This window comes from Phyllostomus discolor, chromosome 1, assembly GCF_004126475.2.
Source record: "Phyllostomus discolor isolate MPI-MPIP mPhyDis1 chromosome 1, mPhyDis1.pri.v3, whole genome shotgun sequence".
NCBI lineage: Eukaryota > Metazoa > Chordata > Mammalia > Chiroptera > Phyllostomidae > Phyllostomus > Phyllostomus discolor.
The window spans coordinates 109,417,454-109,438,093 of NC_040903.2; the positions used below are offsets into that span (position 1 = coordinate 109,417,454).

At 35.7% G+C, this 20,640-nt stretch overlaps 1 protein-coding gene across 4 annotated transcripts in view; it reads left to right on the forward strand.

The window, feature by feature from the left end:
- The window catches only part of EPC1 (enhancer of polycomb homolog 1), a 113,839-nt gene that overhangs the window by 92,044 nt on the left and 1,155 nt on the right, over positions 1 to 20,640 (forward strand). For 2 of the 4 annotated variants that reach the window (XM_036027526.1, XM_028507786.2), the window contains exons 10-15: positions 8,442 to 8,791; positions 16,430 to 16,548; positions 16,629 to 16,715; positions 18,061 to 18,202; positions 18,307 to 18,670; positions 20,415 to 20,640. The exon at positions 20,415 to 20,640 is cut by the window's right edge and continues 1,155 nt beyond it. In XM_036027526.1, the coding sequence (XP_035883419.1) occupies positions 8,442 to 8,791; positions 16,430 to 16,548; positions 16,629 to 16,715; positions 18,061 to 18,202; positions 18,307 to 18,670; positions 20,415 to 20,487 (1,135 nt within the window). In that variant the 3' untranslated portion in view covers positions 20,488 to 20,640. Of the gene's footprint in view, positions 1 to 8,441; positions 8,792 to 16,429; positions 16,549 to 16,596; positions 16,716 to 18,060; positions 18,203 to 18,306; positions 18,671 to 20,414 lie in introns of those variants that run through there. The other 2 variants (XM_028507787.2, XM_036027532.1) reach the window with 2 other exon arrangements.

Sequence of the window (20,640 nt, forward strand, 5' to 3'; positions counted from 1 at the left end):
AAGGGAGCGGGGAGCAAGCAGTAAGCACAGAGAAACAAAAGTCAACTGAAATCGAAAACTACTCAACAGATGCAGAACGGGGTTGATCCGCTGCCACTGGCCACTGGCTGCCCACTGAGGCTGGGGAACAAGGGTGGCAGTGTTGTCTGGGCAACCAGAAGGCCTCGGTCTCTTGGTTCCTCCTTGGAGCTGCTGTAGGACCGTGGGAGGGTCGGTCTGTGCTGCTTCACCAGGTTATTTTATTAAAAGGAAGGAAAAAATAAAAATCTCCAGCAGAGCAGATGCAGAATTTTTGTAATAAAAATTTTTTTGTTGCTTTCTTAAAAGATTGTTTTAGGTTTTTGGTTTTTGGTTTTGTTTTTTTAAATAATAAATGTGTATTGCGAGCCTGAAGCACACAGTCCACACTCTCAACACTAACAGCCAGGGAGAAGGGCACACTTCTTACCACTTTAAACATTAGTTCAGAATTATCTGGGCATCCAAATACATACTTTTCATTTTTTTTTTAATTTTAATTGTTCAGGTACACTTTTCTGCCTTTTTACCCCCATGCCAACCCACCCGCACAGCCCTACCCACATCGCTCCCATTTCCACCCCCCTTGTTTTTCTCCATGTGTCCTTTATATTTGTTCCTGTGAACCCTTCCCCTTTCCCCCTGAAATTCCCTCCCCTTTCCGTCTTGTGACTGTCAGCCTCTTCTCAATTTCAGTGTCTTTGGTTATATTTGGCTTGTTTGTTTGTTTTGTTCACTAGGTCCTGTTAAAGGTAAGATCATATGGTATTTATCTTTCACCACCTGGCTTATTTCACTTAGCATAATCCTTCCCAGTTCCATCCATGCTGTTGCAGAGGGTAGGAGCTCCTTCTTTCTTTCTGCTGTGTACTATTCCATTCTGTAAATGTGCCATAGTTTTTTGATTGATCCATTTACTGATGGCCACTTAGGTTGCTTCCAGCACTTGGCTATTGTAAATTGCACTGCTGTGAACATTGGGGTGCATAGGTTCTTTTGGATTGATGCTTCAGGATTCTTAGGATATTACCCTAGCAGTGGAATTGCTGGGTCAAAACGCAGATCCATTTTTAGTTTTCTGAGGAAGTTCCATACTGTTTTCCATAGTGGTTGTACCAATCTGCAATCCCACCAACAATGCACTAGGGTTCCCTTTTCTCCACAACGTCTCCAGCACTTAGTAGTTGCTTTGTTTATGATGGCCATTCTGACGGGTGTGAAGTGGTATCTCACTGTGATTTTAATTTGCATCTCTCTGGTAGCTAGCAATACTGAGAATCTTTTCATGTGTCCCTGGATCCTCTGTATGTCCTCCTTGGAGAAGTGTCTTTTCAAGTCCTTTGACCACTTTTTAATTGGGTTGCTTGTCTTCTTAGAGTGGAGTTGTGTAAGTTCTTTATATATTTTGGAGATGAAACCCTTGCATGAGGTATCATTGCCAAATATGTTTTCCCATATGGTTGGTTCTGTTTTTATTTTAATACTTTTTCTTTATCCATGCAGGAGCTTTTTATTTCAATGACATCCCATTTGTTTATTCTTTCTTTTATGTCCTTTGCTGTAGGGGACATATGAGTGAAAATATTGCTGCATGAAATATCTGAGATTTTCCTACCTACGTCCTCCTCTAGGACTCTAATGGTATCACGACTTATATTTAAATCTTTTATCCACCTTGAATTTATTTTTGTGTGTGGTGTAAGTTGGTGCTTGGGTTTCAAATTTTTTGCATGTAGCTGTCCAGGTCTCCCAACATCATTTGTTGAAGAGGCTATTTTGACTCCATTTTATGTTGCTGCCTCCTTTGTCAAATATTGACCATAGAGACTTAGGTTTATTTCTGGGCTCTCTGTTCTGTTCCATTGCTCAATCTGTCTCTTTTTATGCCAGCACCAGGCTGTTTTGATTACCGTGGCTTTGTAATACAGTTTGGTATCAGGTATTGTGATCCCTCCTACTTTGCTCTTCTTTCTCAAACTTGCAGCAGCTAAACAGAGTCATTTATGGTTCCATATAAATTTTTGAACTGTTTGTTCTATGTCTGTGAAACATGCCATTGGTACTTTAATAGGTATTGCATTGAATCTGTAAATTGCTTTGGTTAGTATGGCCATTTTGATAATGTTAATTCTTCCCATCCATGAACACAGTATATGTTTCCATGTGTTTCTGTCTTTCTTGATTTCTTTCTTCAGTGTTGTGTAGTTTTCTGAGTACAGGTCTTTTACCTCCTTGCTTAGGTTTATTCCTAGGTATTTTAATTTTCTTGTTGCTATATCAAATGGGATTTTTTTCTTGATTTCTGCTTCTGCTGCTTCATTGTTAGTATACAAAAATGCCTTTGATTTCTGAATATTGACTTTGTATCCCACTGTTTTGCCAAATTCATTTATTAGGTTGAACAGTTTTTTGGTGGAGTCTATAGGATTTTCTATGTACACTATCATGTCGTCTGCAAACAATGACAGTTTTGTTTCCTCCTTTCCGATTTGGATGCCTTTTATTTCCTTTTCTTGTCTGATTGCTGTGGCTAGAATTTCCAGTACTACATTGAATAGAAGTGGTAAAAGAGGACATCTTCACATTGTTCTTGATCTTAGGGGGAAAGCTTTTAGTTTTGCCCACTGAGTATGATGTTGGCTGTAGGTCTTTCGTATATGGCCTTTATTACACTGAGATGTGCTTCTTCTATTCCCACTTTGCTGAGTGTTTAAATCATAGATGGGTGCTGTACCTTATGAAATGCATTTTCTGCATCTGTTGAAATGACCATGCGATTTTTGTCTTTGCTTTTGTTTGTGTGATGTATTACATTTACTGATTTGCCAACATTGTACTATCCTTGCATCCCTGGGATGAATCCCACTTGATCATGGTGTGGGATCTTTTTAATGTATCGTTGGATGCAGTTTGCCAATATTTTGTTAGGAATTTTAGCATCTATGTTCATTAGCTACATTGGCCTGAAGTTTTCCTTCTTTGTTGTGTCTTTATCTGGTTTTGGGATTAGGATGATGCTGGCTTCATAAAAAGAAGTCTTCCATCATTTTGGATTTTTTGGAATAGTCTGTGAAGGATAGGGGTTAGCTCTTAAATGCTTTGTAGAATTCTTTTGTGAAACCGTCTGGTCCAGGGTTTTGTATGTCAGAAGTTTTTTGATTACTTCTTTAATTTCATCTGCTGTTATTGGTCTGTTCAGGCTTTCTCATTGTTCCTCATTGAGTTTTGGAAGATCGTATTTTTCTAGAAATTTGTCTGTTTCACCTAGGTTTCCAAATTTCTTGTCATATAGTTTTTCATAGTAATTTCTTACAATCCTTTGTATTTCTGTGGTATCTGTTGTAATCTCTCCTCTTTCATTTCTGATTGTGTTTATTTGGGTACTCTCTCTTTTTTTTCTTGATGAGCCTGCTTAAAGGCTTGTCAATTTTGTTTATCTTTTCAGAAAACCAGCTCCTGGATTCATTGATCCTTAGAATTGTGTTTTTAGTCTCTATGTCATTTAATTCTGCCCTGATCTTGGTTATTTCCATCCTTCTACTTGCTCTGGGCTGTCTTTGTTTTTGTTCCTCGAGTTCTTGTAGACGTAGGGTTAGGTTGTTTGTTTGAAAAGTTTGTATCTTTTTTAGGTAGGCCTGTATCCCTATGAACTTCCCTCTCAGGACTGCTTTAGCTGTGTCCCATAAGTTTTGGGTTGTTGTGAGTTCATTTTCATTTGTTTCCAGAAACCTTTTGATTTCTTCCCTAATTTCATTATTCATTGTTTAATAGCATGCTATTTAATCTCCATGATTTTGATTGTTTGGGGGGTTTTTTTCCTTGGGGTTGGTTTCTAGTTTCAGTCCCTTATAGTTGGAAAAATGCTTGATACAATTTCAATTTTCTTGAATTTGTTGAGGCTTGTTTTGTGTCCTATCATATAGTCTGTCTTTGAAAATCTTTCATGTACATTTGAAAAGAATGTGTACTTAAGCTTCTATGGGGTGAAAGGCTCTATATGTATCAGTTAAGTCCATTTCATCTAGGGCATTGTTAAATGCCACAGTATCTCTGTTGATATTTTGTTTGGAAGATCATCTTCTTGGTAGATTCTTCCCTTGAGTATTATGAAGTGACCTTCTGGGTCTCTCTTTATGGCCCCTTTTTTTGAACTCTATTTTGTCTGATATGAGTATTGCTGCCCCAGCTTTTTTTCACCCCCGTCCATTTGCTTGGAATATTTGTTTCTAGACCTTCACCTTTAGTCTTTGTTGGTCTTTTGTTTTGAGGTTTCATACCTGTGTTCCTTTCTCTTTTCCTTTTTTTTCTTAAAGCAGTCCCTTTAGCATCTCTTACAGAGCTGGTTTGGTAGAGGTGTATTCTTTTAGACTTCCTTTGTCTGGGAAACTCCTTATTTGTCCTTCTATCTTGATTGAGAGCCTTGCTGGGTACACTAACCTTGTTTGCAGACCTCTGGTTCTCATTACTTGGAATATTTCTTGCCATTCTCTTCTGGCTTGGAGCTTTTCTATTGGGAAGTCAGCTGCTAACCTTATCAGGGCTCCCTCCTATGTTACTTCCTGTTTCTCCCTTGCTGCCTTTAAGATTCTCTCTTTGTCTTGGAATTTGCCATTTTACTTATTACATGTCTTGAAGTGGGCCTCTTTGGGTTCCTCTTGATTGGGCTCTGTTTCCTGGATTTGTGTGACTTTCTCATCAAATTAGGGAAGTTTTCCATCATTCCTTTTTCAAACAGGTTTTTTATTCCTTACTCTTCTTCTTCTCCTGGTATCCCCATTATACAGATACTTTTACGTTTCATGTTGTCCTGCATTTCCCTTAATCCCTCTTCATTCTTTCTAAGCCTCTTTTCCTTTTCTTGCTTTTTCTGGGCATTTTTTTCTACCTTGTCCTCCAACTCACTGATCCAGTCTTCTGTTTCATCGAGCCTGCTTTTGATTCCTGGTACTGTGTTCTTCAGTTCAGAAATTGTTATCTTCATTTCTTCTTGGCCCTTGTTGATAGTTTCTATTTCCTTTTTCACGTTGATATGGTTTATAGTGAGTTCATTGTAGTTTCCCTGTGGTTTCTGGTAAGTTTCTGTGAGCTCATTGAGCTTCCTGATAACCATTGCTTTGAACTCAATATCTGATAGTTGAGTTGTCTCTATTTCATTTAGCATTCTTTCTGAGGCTTCCTCCTTTTCTTTCATTTGGGGATTATTTCTTTGTCTTCCCATTGTTTGTGAGGCTTTTCTTGTTAGCCTCAGCTTCTTAAATTTATCTGTTTTGACTCCCTGGGTTTATGGTGTGAACTTCTATGGGAGAATACCTGTAAGATTCAGTGGTGCAGTCTCCTTGATCTCCTGAGCTCACTGGTCTTGGGCTGTCATTTATGTAAGCTCTGTGTTTGTCTTTGGGTTTTGATTGTTGTTGGGTCTTTCTTTGGTGAGTCTTTCGCACCAGCTGGTTAACTGAGGATCACCCTGTCTACCACCTCTTGTATTTTGTTACGCTGGTGTGGGCAGTTTGTGTTGAAGCTGGTTCTTCCCTGTGTGCAAGGTTTTGAGGATTTTCTCTTGCTCATGTTCAGTTGTTTGTTCTGGGTAATTTATCCACTATTTAGTTGTATTTCCAGAAAGGTCCTGGATTGAGGTTAGTGTGGCTTCCACTCTCTCCTTCACCTTCTTCTCTTGTTATCTGTTGGTGTTTCCTTTGTTGGTGAGTTTCCTTTTCCAGCAAGTATCCTGGTGTTCACAGCTTCTACCTATTCTTTTTTGTGATCATTTGGAGAGGGAAGGCAAAATGGTTTAAGACAGAAAGAGTGTATTTTATGATATTTACAATATCAGACAAGGGATAGGAGATCCTTTGGCTATGTATAGTGTTAATTGTGATCTTCCACCCAACTAGCCACGTTTTAGAAAGAATGGAAAGAAGGTAAGACTCTTGTTGGGGAGGGAAGGGTTGTGAGTTGGATCTAGAAAGCAGTGAGCTTGGGGGAGGTCAGATTCTGAGGTAAGCTGAGAGTAAAGGATAGAATATAGGTGTAGTTTGTGAAAGAATAGAGTTAACCTCAACAGTACTAGAGTTCAGGAAACCGTGAAGTGGGCTAAGATCTGGGAGGGGTGCTGTGTGGTTGTTATTTACAATAATGGAGCAATAATCATATGACAGAATCTATGTGATCTGGATAAGAAGAATAGGAAGTATTGGACCTTGAATAGTGTGCTAATGAAACACAGGTGAAGGACAGTAAAATAACAATACACTATGAGTGAGAGAACAAGGGAAACCAAACAATACAACTTAACCAGCCAAGCAAAGAAGACTAAACAGAAAGAAGAGGAATACAAAAATACTATTAAAATAAAATATATAAGAATAATGAAAGAAATGATAATACAAATATACAATAACTTGCAGGTTCTCTGTATTAGCAAAGTGAAATTTGTCTCACTGTCTCAGCTGTTGGGATGTCCCCTCTTTGGGTCCAACTCTGGTCTTTTAACAGTTCCAGGTTTTTTGGTCTCACTTCTGGGAATTAAAAAAAAAGGAGGAAGGAGGAGTAAGTAAAATGGGGAAGAAAGGAAAAAGGAATAAAACAAGAAAGAAGGAAAGAGGAAAAGGAGTTAAAAGATAAAAAAAAATAAAGAATTACTTTACAAAAGAAAAGGCCTCTTGCTGGCTTCAAACCGGCAAACCAGTTTTGCTGGTCTTCCTGGCTGCAGCAGGCTGAGAGGCGATTGGTTTCACTTTCCTCCCTTCCTGATCTACACTCAAGTCAGCCTCCAGCCCTGTTCTCCAACAGTCTCTGGTCCTACTGGTTCCACAGGTTCGGGCATGCATTCTCCCTGGGGCGTTGGGTGTGGACTCCAGACCTTCTTCAGAGCGCACTCTGAGCACTGGCCTCTGTTGCTGGCCTGTGCTCTTGGCTGGGGGCCTCCCATCCCTCAGGTTCAGGTGCACACCCTTCCCAGTTTTCCCAGGGCTACAGGAGTGCAGTTGGAGCCCTCCAAACCACCTGGGAAGCAAAGCCTGTCTGGGCGGGGAGGAGGAGGCAGGAGTGGCTGCTGCAGGAGAATTCCCCAAACAGTGCCTCTTTTTTCACTTTTTCTTTTTTGAGAAATTCCTCCTATTCAAGCCTGCCACTCCATATATAGGCCTGGCCTCTCACACAGCCCAATTCTCCAACCAGACCAGGGACTCTCTGGGTCACAGCCCATCCTGGCCCCACTCTCAACTCTCCCCAGCTGGTGTTCACAGACTGTGGGTGCTCACAGCCTCTGTGTGTTTGCCACTTAGTCATTATTCCCCTCTCTGCAGCTTCAAGCAGCCACGTCTCTCCTGGTGCGGCTCAATCCTTGTTTGGTAGGCGAGGGAGCCGTTAACCTGGCTCTCTCCCAAGAACCCTGTGGCAGACCTAGGGGGTGCCAGGCCTGGGGCTGCAGCCGCGCTGGTCCCAGAGACCTTATTGTCCTGAAGCACTCTCCTTACCATCTGGTTTTTTAATGTCCTCTATAATTTTTGATCTCCTATCTTCATGTATGCTGGGGTACTGTTGGCTGTTTGCTCTATTCCTCCGTAGATCAGCTAGGTTTTTCTCCCCTGTGTAGGGTGAAGTGGAATCTGCTCCCTCCTACCTTGTCGCCATCTTCAGTCTCCCTATTTTTTTTTAATTTTATTAAAACGTTTGGGATGGCAGTGGTTAATAAATTACAGGTTTCAGGTGTCCAATTCTATAATACATCATCTGTGTTATTGCATTGTGTGTTCACCACCCAGAGTCAAATCTGCTTCTGTATCCAAAATATATTTATTTAGCACTTTTTCCCATGTCATTACATTGGTATCAGTAGTAGTAAGAATTTTTTATGTTTGCTATATTGTATTTTATACTAACATGAATCAGTGTTAGCATGTTAAGATGGAGTCATTTGTAAAGTTTATATTTGTAACATCTGAAATATTTTATTAGAAATTTTAAACATACCTTTTACCGCTTTTCTCCTGCCTCCTCTCTACCCTTCAAAAAATATGATGTTTTTACTTAAATAGATAACAGATATGTTAGCAACATTTTATAAAGTGTTTTGGTGCTTTGTAATGGCAGTGACAATCTTTGATATAAAAAATAATTTGAAAAGTAAAATATTTTGATATGTTATCAGTAACTTACACTGGTAGGCCATCCAGTGCAATTACAACTCTTACTGTTGTAAAATATTTACCTTATTCTTTGAGGTAAATGAGATCATTATAAATAACATACAAGAAAGAACCTTTATCAGATACTGACATTTTAGCTTATAGAGCTAAATACTGCAATAATCAAATTTAAATATTAAGTATGAGATGGCTTTTTGGAGTGAGAAAGAAAACCCTTTTTTATATCATTTTTGAATAGCTATTTTACAAACATGTTTCTTGCCTTATTTTTAATAGGGTCTTACTGGACAGAGCTCACTCAGATTATGACAGTGTGTTTCGCCATCTGGATTTGGAACTGCTGTCCTCACCACAACATTCTCCAGTCAATCAGTCTGCCAATACCTCAGAAACAAATACCTCGGACAAATCTTTCTCTAAAGACCTCAGTCAGATACTAGTCAATATCAAGTCGTGTAGATGGCGGCATTTTAGGCCTCGGACACCATCCCTACATGACAGTGACAATGATGAACTCTCCTGTAGAAAATTATATAGGAGTATAACTCGAACAGGAACAGCACAGCCTGGGACCCAGTCATGCAGTACCTCTACGCAAAGTAAAAGCAGTGGTTCAGCACACTTTGGTATGTTTATTTGTTATGATATACATTGCTGTGGAAATGTCAGGTTTATCGATTTTTTGAATATGTGGCTTATTCTTATGGCTAAGAGTCCTTTTCTCTCAAAATAGTTAAAAAAAGAAAGACCTAGGTTTAAGTATTTATTTGAATCTTGTTTGTACATGTGTCTTCGTTTAAACATACATAGAAAGGTATGGTTTATTACTATAGGGTGGACAAAAGTAGGTTTACAGTTGTTCATATGGAAAATAATATAATAATGTTTCATGTGCTCATAACTGTAATTCTATTTTTGCCCCACCCTGTATTTAATGTATAACAATTATTTCCTGGATGCAGTCTGAGAAACACAAGATTGAGCAATTATATTTTCAAAATAATATGAAAAAATGGACCATAAAATGTTGTTTTATGTTTAGACACTTCTGTAGTCTTTCACTGAGTTTGCATAAAAATAGACCAGCAAATCAGTAGATACCCAAAGCTTTATCTGTCACAGTAATTCAGAATAATTTATAGATACATACCAATTTTTCATAGAACAATATTTAAGTTAAAAGATTATTTTAATAATTTTGGAAACATTTTTAGATAATATTTTAACATTATAGCTATTTAGTTAAATACATGTGAAATAAATGCAGTCTAATTAAAATATTTCTAAAACTTTAGCTTTCTATTTTAAAGCATAAATGTGTTGAGGCATATAGATTATATAAGTCTACTGTTAAAATTATGTTACTATAGATTTTTGTAAAGATGAACAAAAATTTTGAAAGGACTATAAAAATATTTATTCTGTTTCTTTAATTATCTGGTAAGACTATAGTAAAACCTTCTAATAAATACGGGAATTTGCTTATTTTTAAAGACCTCCAGAAAAGATTTTATAAATAGTTTACTTTGTGGTTAGAAAAAAGTACTTCGATGAAGTGGAAGTTTTTCAGCTCAGAAGAAAAATAATCACGTTTTAGAAATTAACTAGAAGATAATGTAAATTATTTGAGGCTTAACAGATTATAATCCCACTAGTTTCCATCTGTATCATAAAGAGTTTGTTTCTGCTTTTATAGTCTAAATCAAAATGAAGGAGGACTTATTTATAGTGTGAGTGTAGAGATTATAAAAGTATAAACTTGTAATATGTTTTCCTTAATGGAGATTTTTAAAATGTGTGAAATTCTTTGAGATTCCATCAATCCCCATCTTTTCCACCTCTTAAAATAGAGAAGTTTAATTTTGTGACCATCCTTAGGATCTTATAGTAATCTTTTATGTAAATTGTTTTGCTATACAACTTAAGTGAGCATCGATATTGTAAGACTAACTTGATTTGTGTCAGGTCAAAGAATATTAAAAGGTGTACATTGAAATGCAGTACTGTGTGACCAAAAGTTTAGCTGGAAAAAAAAAACTACAGTAGCTCTGTAATTCTCTTCAGTTATTTCCTTCCCTTATATGTGTGATATAACTTTTTTAAAAATGGGTTTATCAATTTTGTTCTGTTGCATTTAATTGTTTTTGGTTTTGGTTCAATTTTACCGGATCCTACTTATGCTTAGAGAGTAGATGCCTATAGATTGCTGTTGAGTAACATGTTCTTTCACATTTGTTAATGTTCCAGAAATCTAAAGCTTTTCTCTTTATTCTCTGTAAAGTGCATTACAGTGGAGTTACATCATATGTACATTTAAATGAATTTAATTGTAAGCCCCTGGAGAAAAAAAATAAAAATTAGTAGTTCAGATGTTATACAGGCTTCTGAATACAATTCTCCCGAAAGAATATAGTTGCAGAGTGGGCCTCTGTGGGAGCAGGAGGAGTGAATATTCATTGTTCTCCTGGCAGCATTGATGCTTCATTCATAGGTTAAGCACCTCACCTCGGGCAGTGTAATTACAATTTTAAATTTTGGTTTTTTTTTAAATAATGTGACCCTCAAATACTACTTCATCTGGTACTCAGCCACAGAAGCTCTGATCTAGTCTGATGTCAGAAGAAAAACTTGACTGTACTGGGCTTATTGAAAGAGATGGATCTTCCTCACATGATGCACTCTAAGGAATTTTTAAAGCTTAATTTTTACTATCCTGACTTTATTTATTTATTTTTAATTTTATTTTATACAATCCTGACTTTAGAACTTAATCATTGTATGAGATGAGTCAGTTGATATACTTGCCTGCTGCTTAAGCCAAATAAAGTGGGTTTTGATTTAGCCATTTTTTATTCTATCATTGTTTTAAATATTATATGTGTGCTGTAACATAGTGATGCCCTCTGGACTGAGTTTTCATTTTTCTAAATGATCATCTATAAGGGCCGATTTATTCTCATTTTCAAATAGAATTATTCTAAATGAGGATATCAGGAGACCATTATTTTTGAAAAGGGGAATGAACTTTTATACAGCAACTTTTGTAGCCTCTGTTTCAATTGCTCAGAATGTGTTTGCTTCCCAGTCTTTGGCCATTATGCATAGTTGTATGGCTAAAAGGGTAGTCTGGTTAGTCAAGTGCTAGAATTCTGTGTCCTCTGGATACTACACAGCAAAGTCAAACAATGTTGAACTTGGGAGGACTTGCTTTACGTGTACTTAGAATTTTAGATCTAGGTTTTAGCAGTTGATAAATTGTATATTTTTAATAATTTAATACGTGATTTGGACAGTTTCCAAATCCTGGTTTGTTTTTTAATCTATAAAAGCATCTTTGAAAATTTATTCTTTGTTCAATGACTGAGTATCATTTACATGTATTTGAGTTTGGAAAATACAGAAGTCAGAATTAATACTTTTTATTGTAATTAGAAAGGATTCTTTAATAATTCAGAAAGACTGAAAACAGTAAAGTGATTTTTAAACCACCATTTAAATCCATGTTCAGTATTTGAATTCTGAGTTCCCTATGCAGTTTCATCAGCATTCTAAGTTTTCTAAGCTCACATAGCTGCACTCAAGTTAATAGGAAATGTATAGGTAGAATGATATATTCTAAGTCTCAATGTCTATAGCTTAGACAGTGCAATTTACCCCAGTTTGTAACATAAATTATCATCTTACCATAGAGAAAGAACTCTAGATTTGAGCTATTCGTTGTTGAATTTTGTAAATCTGTAAGACCGTAATCCTTCCAAATATGCTTCACAACTCAGAACTGCAGTCTCAAGTAGTACCATAGTAAAACACATTAACAGTAGTTCTGCCGTTTTATAGTAACATGCGGGAGTGGTCTCACTAAATGGAATGTTTGACCCCCCAAAACTTCATGTTCAAGTCAGCTGAATGAATTCAGGTTCAGTTATACTGTGCCATCAAGTAAATCACCAAACTTCTGTTTTCAAATTGGATTTCTGAATCCAGTTCTGAGTAGCAGCTGATAAATGTTCAAAAACCACATTCTAAACTATCAGTTCAAGCTTATTGATCAGGAAGTCATACTTCAATACTGTCTGGAATCATTTCATTTCTTTAAAGTTAATTTTTTTCTGTATTAAAATTATTTCCTGCCTGTGTTTCTGCTCAAAGAAATTTATAATTGAGGGGTATCTTTTGAAGTAGGTATTTGGGTTTGTTAAGGTTTTTTGTTTTTATTATTTTTTAATGAAGTATACCTTTGGGTAATCTAAAATCCAGTTCTCAAACTGAATTTTTAAATTGTCAGTTTTTTTCCTAAGTACTACCTATCACCTTCCCCACCTGCACCTTTTGATCATTTCAGTTACTCTACTCCAGCTGCAGGATTGCTATCTAAAGGGCAGCAGCCTGAGCTGCGGGCTACTCCAGCTGCTGGTGAACCTCATGGTAGTTTCCTTGTATAAGCAGTGAGCTTTTAAAATCCTAGATTATTTCAACTGAAGTCCTAGCCCAGAGAACTGTAAGAAGCTATAAAAACAACAGTAGTTTATGGCTTCTACCTAGACTCCTCTAGTGAGGGCAAATTCAACAACTTTCTTGATCAGGTTATTGTACAGTTAGGAGTCTTATTAGAAGTTTGTCCATATATTGAACAAAAGCTGCCTTCAAATATGTGAAGTTCTGCCATGTTTCTTCACAATTCTCAGCTTTTAATGCAGTCCCTCACATGACTCTTGACTGCCAGACTCCTGTAGGACTATGTATACATGAGATTTTTTTAAGCACTTGAGTCAAACAAAGTTTTGTTTATTTTTTATTTAAAATCTCATTGGTTTGGGGGTGGGTTTTCCTCCCTTCCACTAGTAAATATCTTTGAGTCCTCAGACAGAAGTCTCTTCATCTCTATTACGAGGTTGTAGGAGGAAATCACGAAGGATCCCTCCTGATCTAAAATTTTTCGGTTCTATGAAATGATTCTAATTCTGTCTATAAAACCATCTTGTCCATTTTTGTGTGTATTGCAAACTTGACCACCACACCATAGATGGAGATAGACATACAACCTAAAAACTTGCTACTTTGATAGAGATTTAGGGAAATATAGTCATTTTTTTATTTCCACTTAGCATCTGGTTACACTTTGAATTATACTGGCATCCAAGGTGCTCTTTGTTTTCTGTACAAATAATAATGTAAACCCCAATTCAGATTGTACTTGATCCAGTTTACTACTTTACCAAGCTTTCCTTTCATTCATACAGCCTTTTGCATTGGAATTTTATATCTCAGAAGAAATTTAAAATCTTAGCATCTCATGGCTGAAAAGGACTACAGTGATCACCTCTTTTATCTTAGATGAATGTACTGAATCTCCAAAGGTTTATAAGTAACTTGCCCAGGTGTACTCTGCTAGTTATGATAGTCTTCAGAACTAAAATAACAAGATCTCCTTGCCCCCAAACCCATGGTTTTTACTACTATTGCTTATAACTCATGTTATCTGTACAGTTCTTATAGATAATTTATCAAAAATATCCAGGGAAAATGTTATAACTAGACTCTAAAATACAGAGATATCTAAGAAATAGGCCTGTATAGTGATCTAAAATGTCAGCTGCATTTTAATTTATTTTTTATATATTTTTTAACATTTTTTATTGTTCAAATACAGTTTTCTGCCTTTCTCCCACCCCTCCCCACTGTCCCAGCCCTCTCCTCCTCCCTCCCCTTTTTCTACCCCCCTTATTATTGTCCATATGTCCTTTATAATAGTTCCTGCAAACCCTTCCCCTATTCTCCTATTGCATTTTTATTTTTAAATCTGTTATTAATAGAAGGTCAACAGTTGTTAAAAAGTGAAATTCACAATAGCCTCAGAGACCAAGGATTAAAATGTTGATTTAAATACAGCAGAAATATTTGGAACCTTTATACATACCAGTTTCCTACTTATTATTGCTAAATATTTTATTAAAACACACAACCATAAAACTCTAGTCACTGAGCTGAGCACCTAAAACTTATATGATGTTGAATGTTAACTATAATTAAAAAACGTTTTAATTATTTAAAACAAAAATATGGCCCTGGCTAGTGTGGCTCAGTGGATTGAGTGCTGGCCTGCAAACCAAAGAGTCGCCAGTCAGGGCACATGCCTGGGTTGTGGGCCAGGTCCCCAGTTGGGGGCATGCAAAAGGCAACCACACATTGATGTTTCTTTCCCTCTTTTTCTCCCTCCTTTGCCCCTCATTTCCCCTCTCTGGGGATAATAAGTAAAATCTTTGGATTTTATTTATTAAATAAAATTTATTTATTAAATAAAATGTATTTATTCTCTGGAAATAATAAATAAAATCTTTTTCAAAAAATAAAATAAGTAAATAAATAAATACAGATGAGGAAAAAATAAGACATTGAACAAAAGGGAAAACATGCACACAAAAACAGCAGCAAAGAATATTTCCATTCACATAAATGGAGTTTTACACATAGGTCTTCAGTGAATGCTGAATTATTGATTCCCCAGATCTGTAATGACCTGACCTTCCAGAAATAGTCCCTTTTATAAAAATTTACAGAGCATTTCCTATGAGGAAATTCAAAACTTAGGAAACTCACTGAAATTTGGAAAATTTTTAAAGTGTAAATCTCAAAAAATAAAAGTTAGCAAAACTAATAAATTAAAGATCCTTTGCCTTAAACAGTTGCTTTTTACGTATTCTTTAACCATAAAGACAAAAATTATGTTAGTAATCATTCAAAACAGAATAAATTTTTGTAGATTTTCTTCAAGTTTGATTCAATACATTTCTGTATTTTGGAAATGGTCATGTTGACAGAAAGTTACTTTTTTATTTCAGTAGTCAGGAATTATCCTATTATCAATAACAATCTTCCCTATAGAAATCAGCTCTGAGGGTTTCAAACATAGAAAAAGAAACTCATCAAAGGACAGATATCCACTAAATAGATTTGTAACACAGAAAATTTTAAAAATCAGTAGAATTTTCCCAACAACAGATTATTTTTTTGCTCCTGTAGCCCAAAAACATAGTTCAACTCAAGTATAAGAGTCCGTATACATACTAACTTCTTTCACAATTTTCTGAGTCATACAAGATATGGTAGAATTTCTGCCTAAACATTTTGTAGTTGTACAAGTTGGAAGCTTATACTGGTAGGTGAAGATTATTCAGGAGTTGTAAGTGAAAATTACAAAATTTGATAAAGTGATAGTCTAAATAAATTATCAAAATGCAGTTAAAGACAACAAAAAATTAGGTTGGCAGTATTTTTAAAACATTAGACTTGAGATTGCAGAAATTATCATGATTTGTAGATTCCCTGGTACCCAGGGATGCATGATAACCCTTTTTTTGTTTGTTTGTTTTGTTTTGCAATAATTCTTACTCAAACATCACAGCTTCTTAAAGAAGCCTTTAAGGTCAGATATTGTGATTGTATGTGCTTTTTTCTCTTTTTTTAATTGGCAAAATGAAAAAAGAAAAAGGTTTCCTTTTTAAAAAATGAACACACTTTTGGGGGGGGTAATAAATGAACATTTTTTTGTTTGTTTTTTTTAGAACTGAGCTCTCCATAGACAAACATAAGTAGCATAACACAGTGTCTTTCCTCAGACATCATTCTGTACAGTAAATCAACATAAACAACTTCGTTCTTATTGACTGGATTTTTTCCAGGTGGGTTAATTGGGTGGGGAAAATGAATTAATCTTAATATTTGGAGCCTCTTTTCTTCCTGTTAAACTAAAATGATGGGTTCTTAAAAAAAAAGGTAATAAACCAAACCTTTTTTTTTTTCATATAGAGGAAATGTTTATAATGACTAAAATCAGAAAATACGTAGAACAGTTACTATTATGTTAGGGGTCATCTGAATGCATTGGAATAGTAATATAAGTAAACTAAAAACCAAATGATAATTGCCAGATATCTTCTCAAGCTTAGTGCAAAGTTAAATTTCAAATATGTAGATTTTTTTGAAAGTTGGTATTACCTTTTTACACAACTTGGGAAGTGAGCAGTTCTCTTTCCTTTGTTTAACTCAAGAAGTTTAATATTGTTTTTCTTTAGACTTAGTCACTCTTATTAAATGTAGTTGTAAAAATGCTTAAGTTTTCATTTGAAGGTGACCTTTGGCAGGACCATGAGCTTTTGTCAAATGCTTTTAATTTTGCACAATTTTTTTAATGCTGGAATTTTAGTATTGTAAGATGTGTATGATATTGTGCATTTTTATAAAATGTTTCCTCATCTTATGTTCAGCATTTACAGCCGAACAATACCAGCAACATCAACAACAACTGGCACTAATGCAGAAACAGCAGCTTGCACAAATTCAGCAACAGCAAGCAAATAGTAATTCCTCCACCAACACTTCACAGGTGAGGGATTTGTCTGTCTTATGATTATCCCTCATTGTTTCCCACCAGAGTTCATCTCTAATTACCAACTGTTGTCATAGAACCTTGCATCTATCCAGCAGAAAAGTGGCTTTCGCCTGAATCTACATCATAACCATTCTGTACAGGGTTTAGAAAGAACGTTACAGGTGAGTATAGAAGCTGTTGCTCTGCTCCCTATTTTAAAAAGTAAAACTAAAAAGCATAGTTAAATGAGATGGAGACCCTGTTTCAAGTCTTACTTATAGTCTGTGATGTATGTCTTTAATATATAGCTCTACCTATACTTAGCTCATTATCTTACTATTTTGATTAGTATTATAACTTATTTAAAATTATACTAGAATAGCCTCTTAGAAAAAAATCACTTTTAAACCTAAAGCATGGTAAAATGTTTGCCGTTTAAACACATTTAATGCTTAATGACTGAGATTTGAGCCTCTTTGCATCTTGGAAGAAAAAATTCATGTAAAAAATTAAAAGACTTATTAATTTCTAGGCTAAGTTCTGATATTTTGTTACTTCCATTCTAAAGGGAAGGTACATTTAATTATGTGTGTGTATATATGGTAAATTAAGTGAAAGATATTCACGTACTCATTTATTCATTATATGTACTTGCAAATCACTGAAATGTTTTATGAGCTTATTTCTTGTTCAACATTTTATGTTGGAGGTTTATTGTTTCCACACTATAGGAGGTTGATTTTGGTAATTGACTTGTCCATGTTATATATTGTCACATATGAAGATCAAAATTTATAACACCTGAATTGTAAGATTACTTACACATTTCTCAAATTTATGACTTACCAAAAGAAAGAAATTGGATGGCCAAAAAGTCCATATAGTTTTTTCCATAAAACAAAAGACATATTTTTCACTTTTACCAATAACTTTAGTGATCTGGATATTTTGAGTATGGAGGCTATCTCCCACATATTATAACATTGATCTCAAACAATGTCTTGATTTGACTGCTATCCACTGCAACGGATATACCCAATCATGGAGCATTATCCAGCAAGAAATCTCCAGCACGGAACTTTACAAATCCTCTTTGACATATTCAGTCAGTCACAGCACCTATTCCATGCATTGCACAAATCTTTTTCTGTGTTTCAATTATGTTTTCACCTTCCTTGAAATAATAAAGCATATGCCTCAAATGTTGCATATTTCCTTCCATCTTCAGTATTAAAATGACTACACAAAAATTCACCAATGTTAATATTTCTTTTTTAAATGCATGTTGATGACAGCTGTCACAATACAGTCTTAACAAAATTGTTTCAAATGAAGTTAAAGACAGCTAAGCGCTACTAGAGCCATCTTATAGGAGGAAAAACCAAACGAACTTTTGGCCAACCCAGTATTTTAGTGGTTTGCCACTTTCGTTCATATTCAAACCAATTTTGTTATACCTGTGTAGCTTTAATATTAATGTCAAACTAAGTGATTCTGAATAGATTTATATTTTTATTTTCTTTTTAGGGTTTTGTTTCCAAAACTTTGGATTCTGCTAGTGCTCAATTTGCTGCTTCTGCTTTGGTGACATCAGAACAACTGATGGGATTCAAGATGAAGGATGATGTGGTGCTTGGGATTGGGGTGAATGGCGTCCTTCCAGCCTCAGGTAAGGAAAAAGACATTTGAGTGGTTTTGATAAAATTTGTAACACATACCTCTTACAAACAGCCAAGTTGCACTTTGTTTAGATGCTTCTCTCTTTTTCTCTAGGAGTATATAAGGGCTTACACCTCAGTAGTACTACACCAACAGCACCAGTACATATGAGTCCATCAGCAGCAGGTTCAACTTTGTTACAGCCTTCAAACATGACACAGACTTCAAGTTCCCACAGTGCACTGAGTCATCCAGTAACTGCTGCCAATTCTGCAACAACTCAGGTTCTGATTGGGAACAACATTCGATTAACTGTCCCTTCATCAGTCGCCGCTGTAAACTCTATTGCCCCCATAAATGCACGGCACATACCCAGGACTTTAAGTGCTGTTCCATCGTCTGCCTTAAAGCTGGCCTCCACAGCAAACTGTCAAGTTTCCAAGGTTTCGTCTTCATCCTCTGTAGATTCAGCCCCAAGGTGAGCAGTCATTCTAAGATTAAAATGTTTGAAAAATGAATTCTACCTTAAAGTCTCTCGCATCGCTCTCTACTTACTGCTTTGTGGTTTTTACACTTCTCTTTATATACATTAAAAATGTATAGATGAGAATTCCTTACTTATTCAAGAACTAAACAGATAAATGTAATTCAGTATTGTTGAAAATTTGGACTAAATGGTATAGTGAATATTACATATATAAGTTGTAATTTGGACATCACTTTCTTACTGTGACAATAGCTTATGATGTTCTTACTCCTCTACCTCTGGATGGATGGGTTCTCTTTTGAATTCTTATTTGTCTATGATTTCTCCCACTGCTTTTGTGTAGACAGAACTGGTAGGACTCACATGGCTACAGTGCTAAGCTGCTCCTAATAATGTAAAGGCCTACAGTATTCATGCCAGGTCAACTTTTAATCAAACCATTGTATTCTGTGCTAACTTGTCTTCTTGGCTTTCAATAGACTGTTTAGAATCTTTGTTCAGTCTCTATTCTGTTTTAAATCTTAATGGTAATTAAAGTCCTGCTTACAGAATACTACGGGAAAACAAAAAGACAAGAAGTTTTCAGTGTAGTTAGAAGACAAGCATAAAAGTGAAAAGTTAAATAATGTTAATCATAAATAATAGGAGAAAATAATTCTAGAAGTATCACAAAGCATTATATGCTTGTCAAGCTTATTATATTAGATTATGGCTATAATTTCAATATAAGGAACATCTTTTCATACCAGGAGTGTTCTGGCAATGTTCTACATAATAAGATTAGATTTGATCTTGGTTGGGCAGAGAAGAGGAAGACAAAGAGTTCTGGAAATATAAGTGTATTCAGAGGTTTACAAGTAAACTAATTTTTCTAGAGGTTTGGGAAGGTACGTAGTTGAAGTTGGAGTAACAGGAAGAGGCCAGACTGATATTTAGACTTCCTCACCTGGCAGTGGCCGTAGGAGAAGCACGGTTTGTTAGCAATAAGCTGTAGCCTTAGTTCTAAACCCATGCATCCCTGTCTGCTTCTGAACTTAATAGTCATTGTCTGCTCAATACTAATCCATTCCTACTAGTATCCTGGGTCTAGTAACAGCTAGTCAATTATATAGTTCTTAAATATACACTACATGGCTTTTGTCACTATAGAATTATATAACCATGGAACGGTTGCAGTATATGGAAAACTTTTTATATAGCTTATTTCAGTCCCTTTGTTTTAAAGCTGGGAAACAGATCCAGAGAAGTTAATTGACAAAGTACACTGAGCAGTCTGGGTGCTGGAACAACTAAGACCCTGGTCTTCTGATGCCCAGCTCAATAGCTGTCCTGCTCTACTCTGTAAATAAAACCTTTGAGGTCCTGACATGTATGTTCCTTTTTTTAAACTCTTGTGAAAGATTTAATAGAGGAAGAAATTGAAACCAAAAACTAAAAATTGGGAATTCTTTGTGTTTTTAATATCTAGGTTGCTTGAGTGGTATGGTACTACATACAGTTCTGTTGGTAATATAGTTGATCATGGAATTTATAAGTCTGACTTGTGATTTTGTATTTCTGATAATAAATTAAAAGTTTGTATTCCTCTACTTGCTATCTTGTCCCAAAAGAGTGAAATTTTTTTCTATTATTAAAAATATTTAAACTTTTTATTAGGAAAATGGTCTTGGTTTGTTTAATTTATATTTGTTAGATTTGTTGCAGAAAATTAATTTATTGAACTTTATTTCAACAGGGAAAATCATGAATCAGAAAAGCCAGCACTGAACAACATAGCAGACAAGACAGTCGCAATGGAGGTGACGTAGCTTTCTCAGGAGTGGGACTGCAGCCCGGGACTTGATTAGGTGCTATGCATCAGGAGCATTCTGAATGCAGGGGATGATGGGATACAGCACATGAATTTCTGTGCAGCTGTGGGGACTTGACAGCAATGCTCATCTCTCATGCTTCAATTTTTC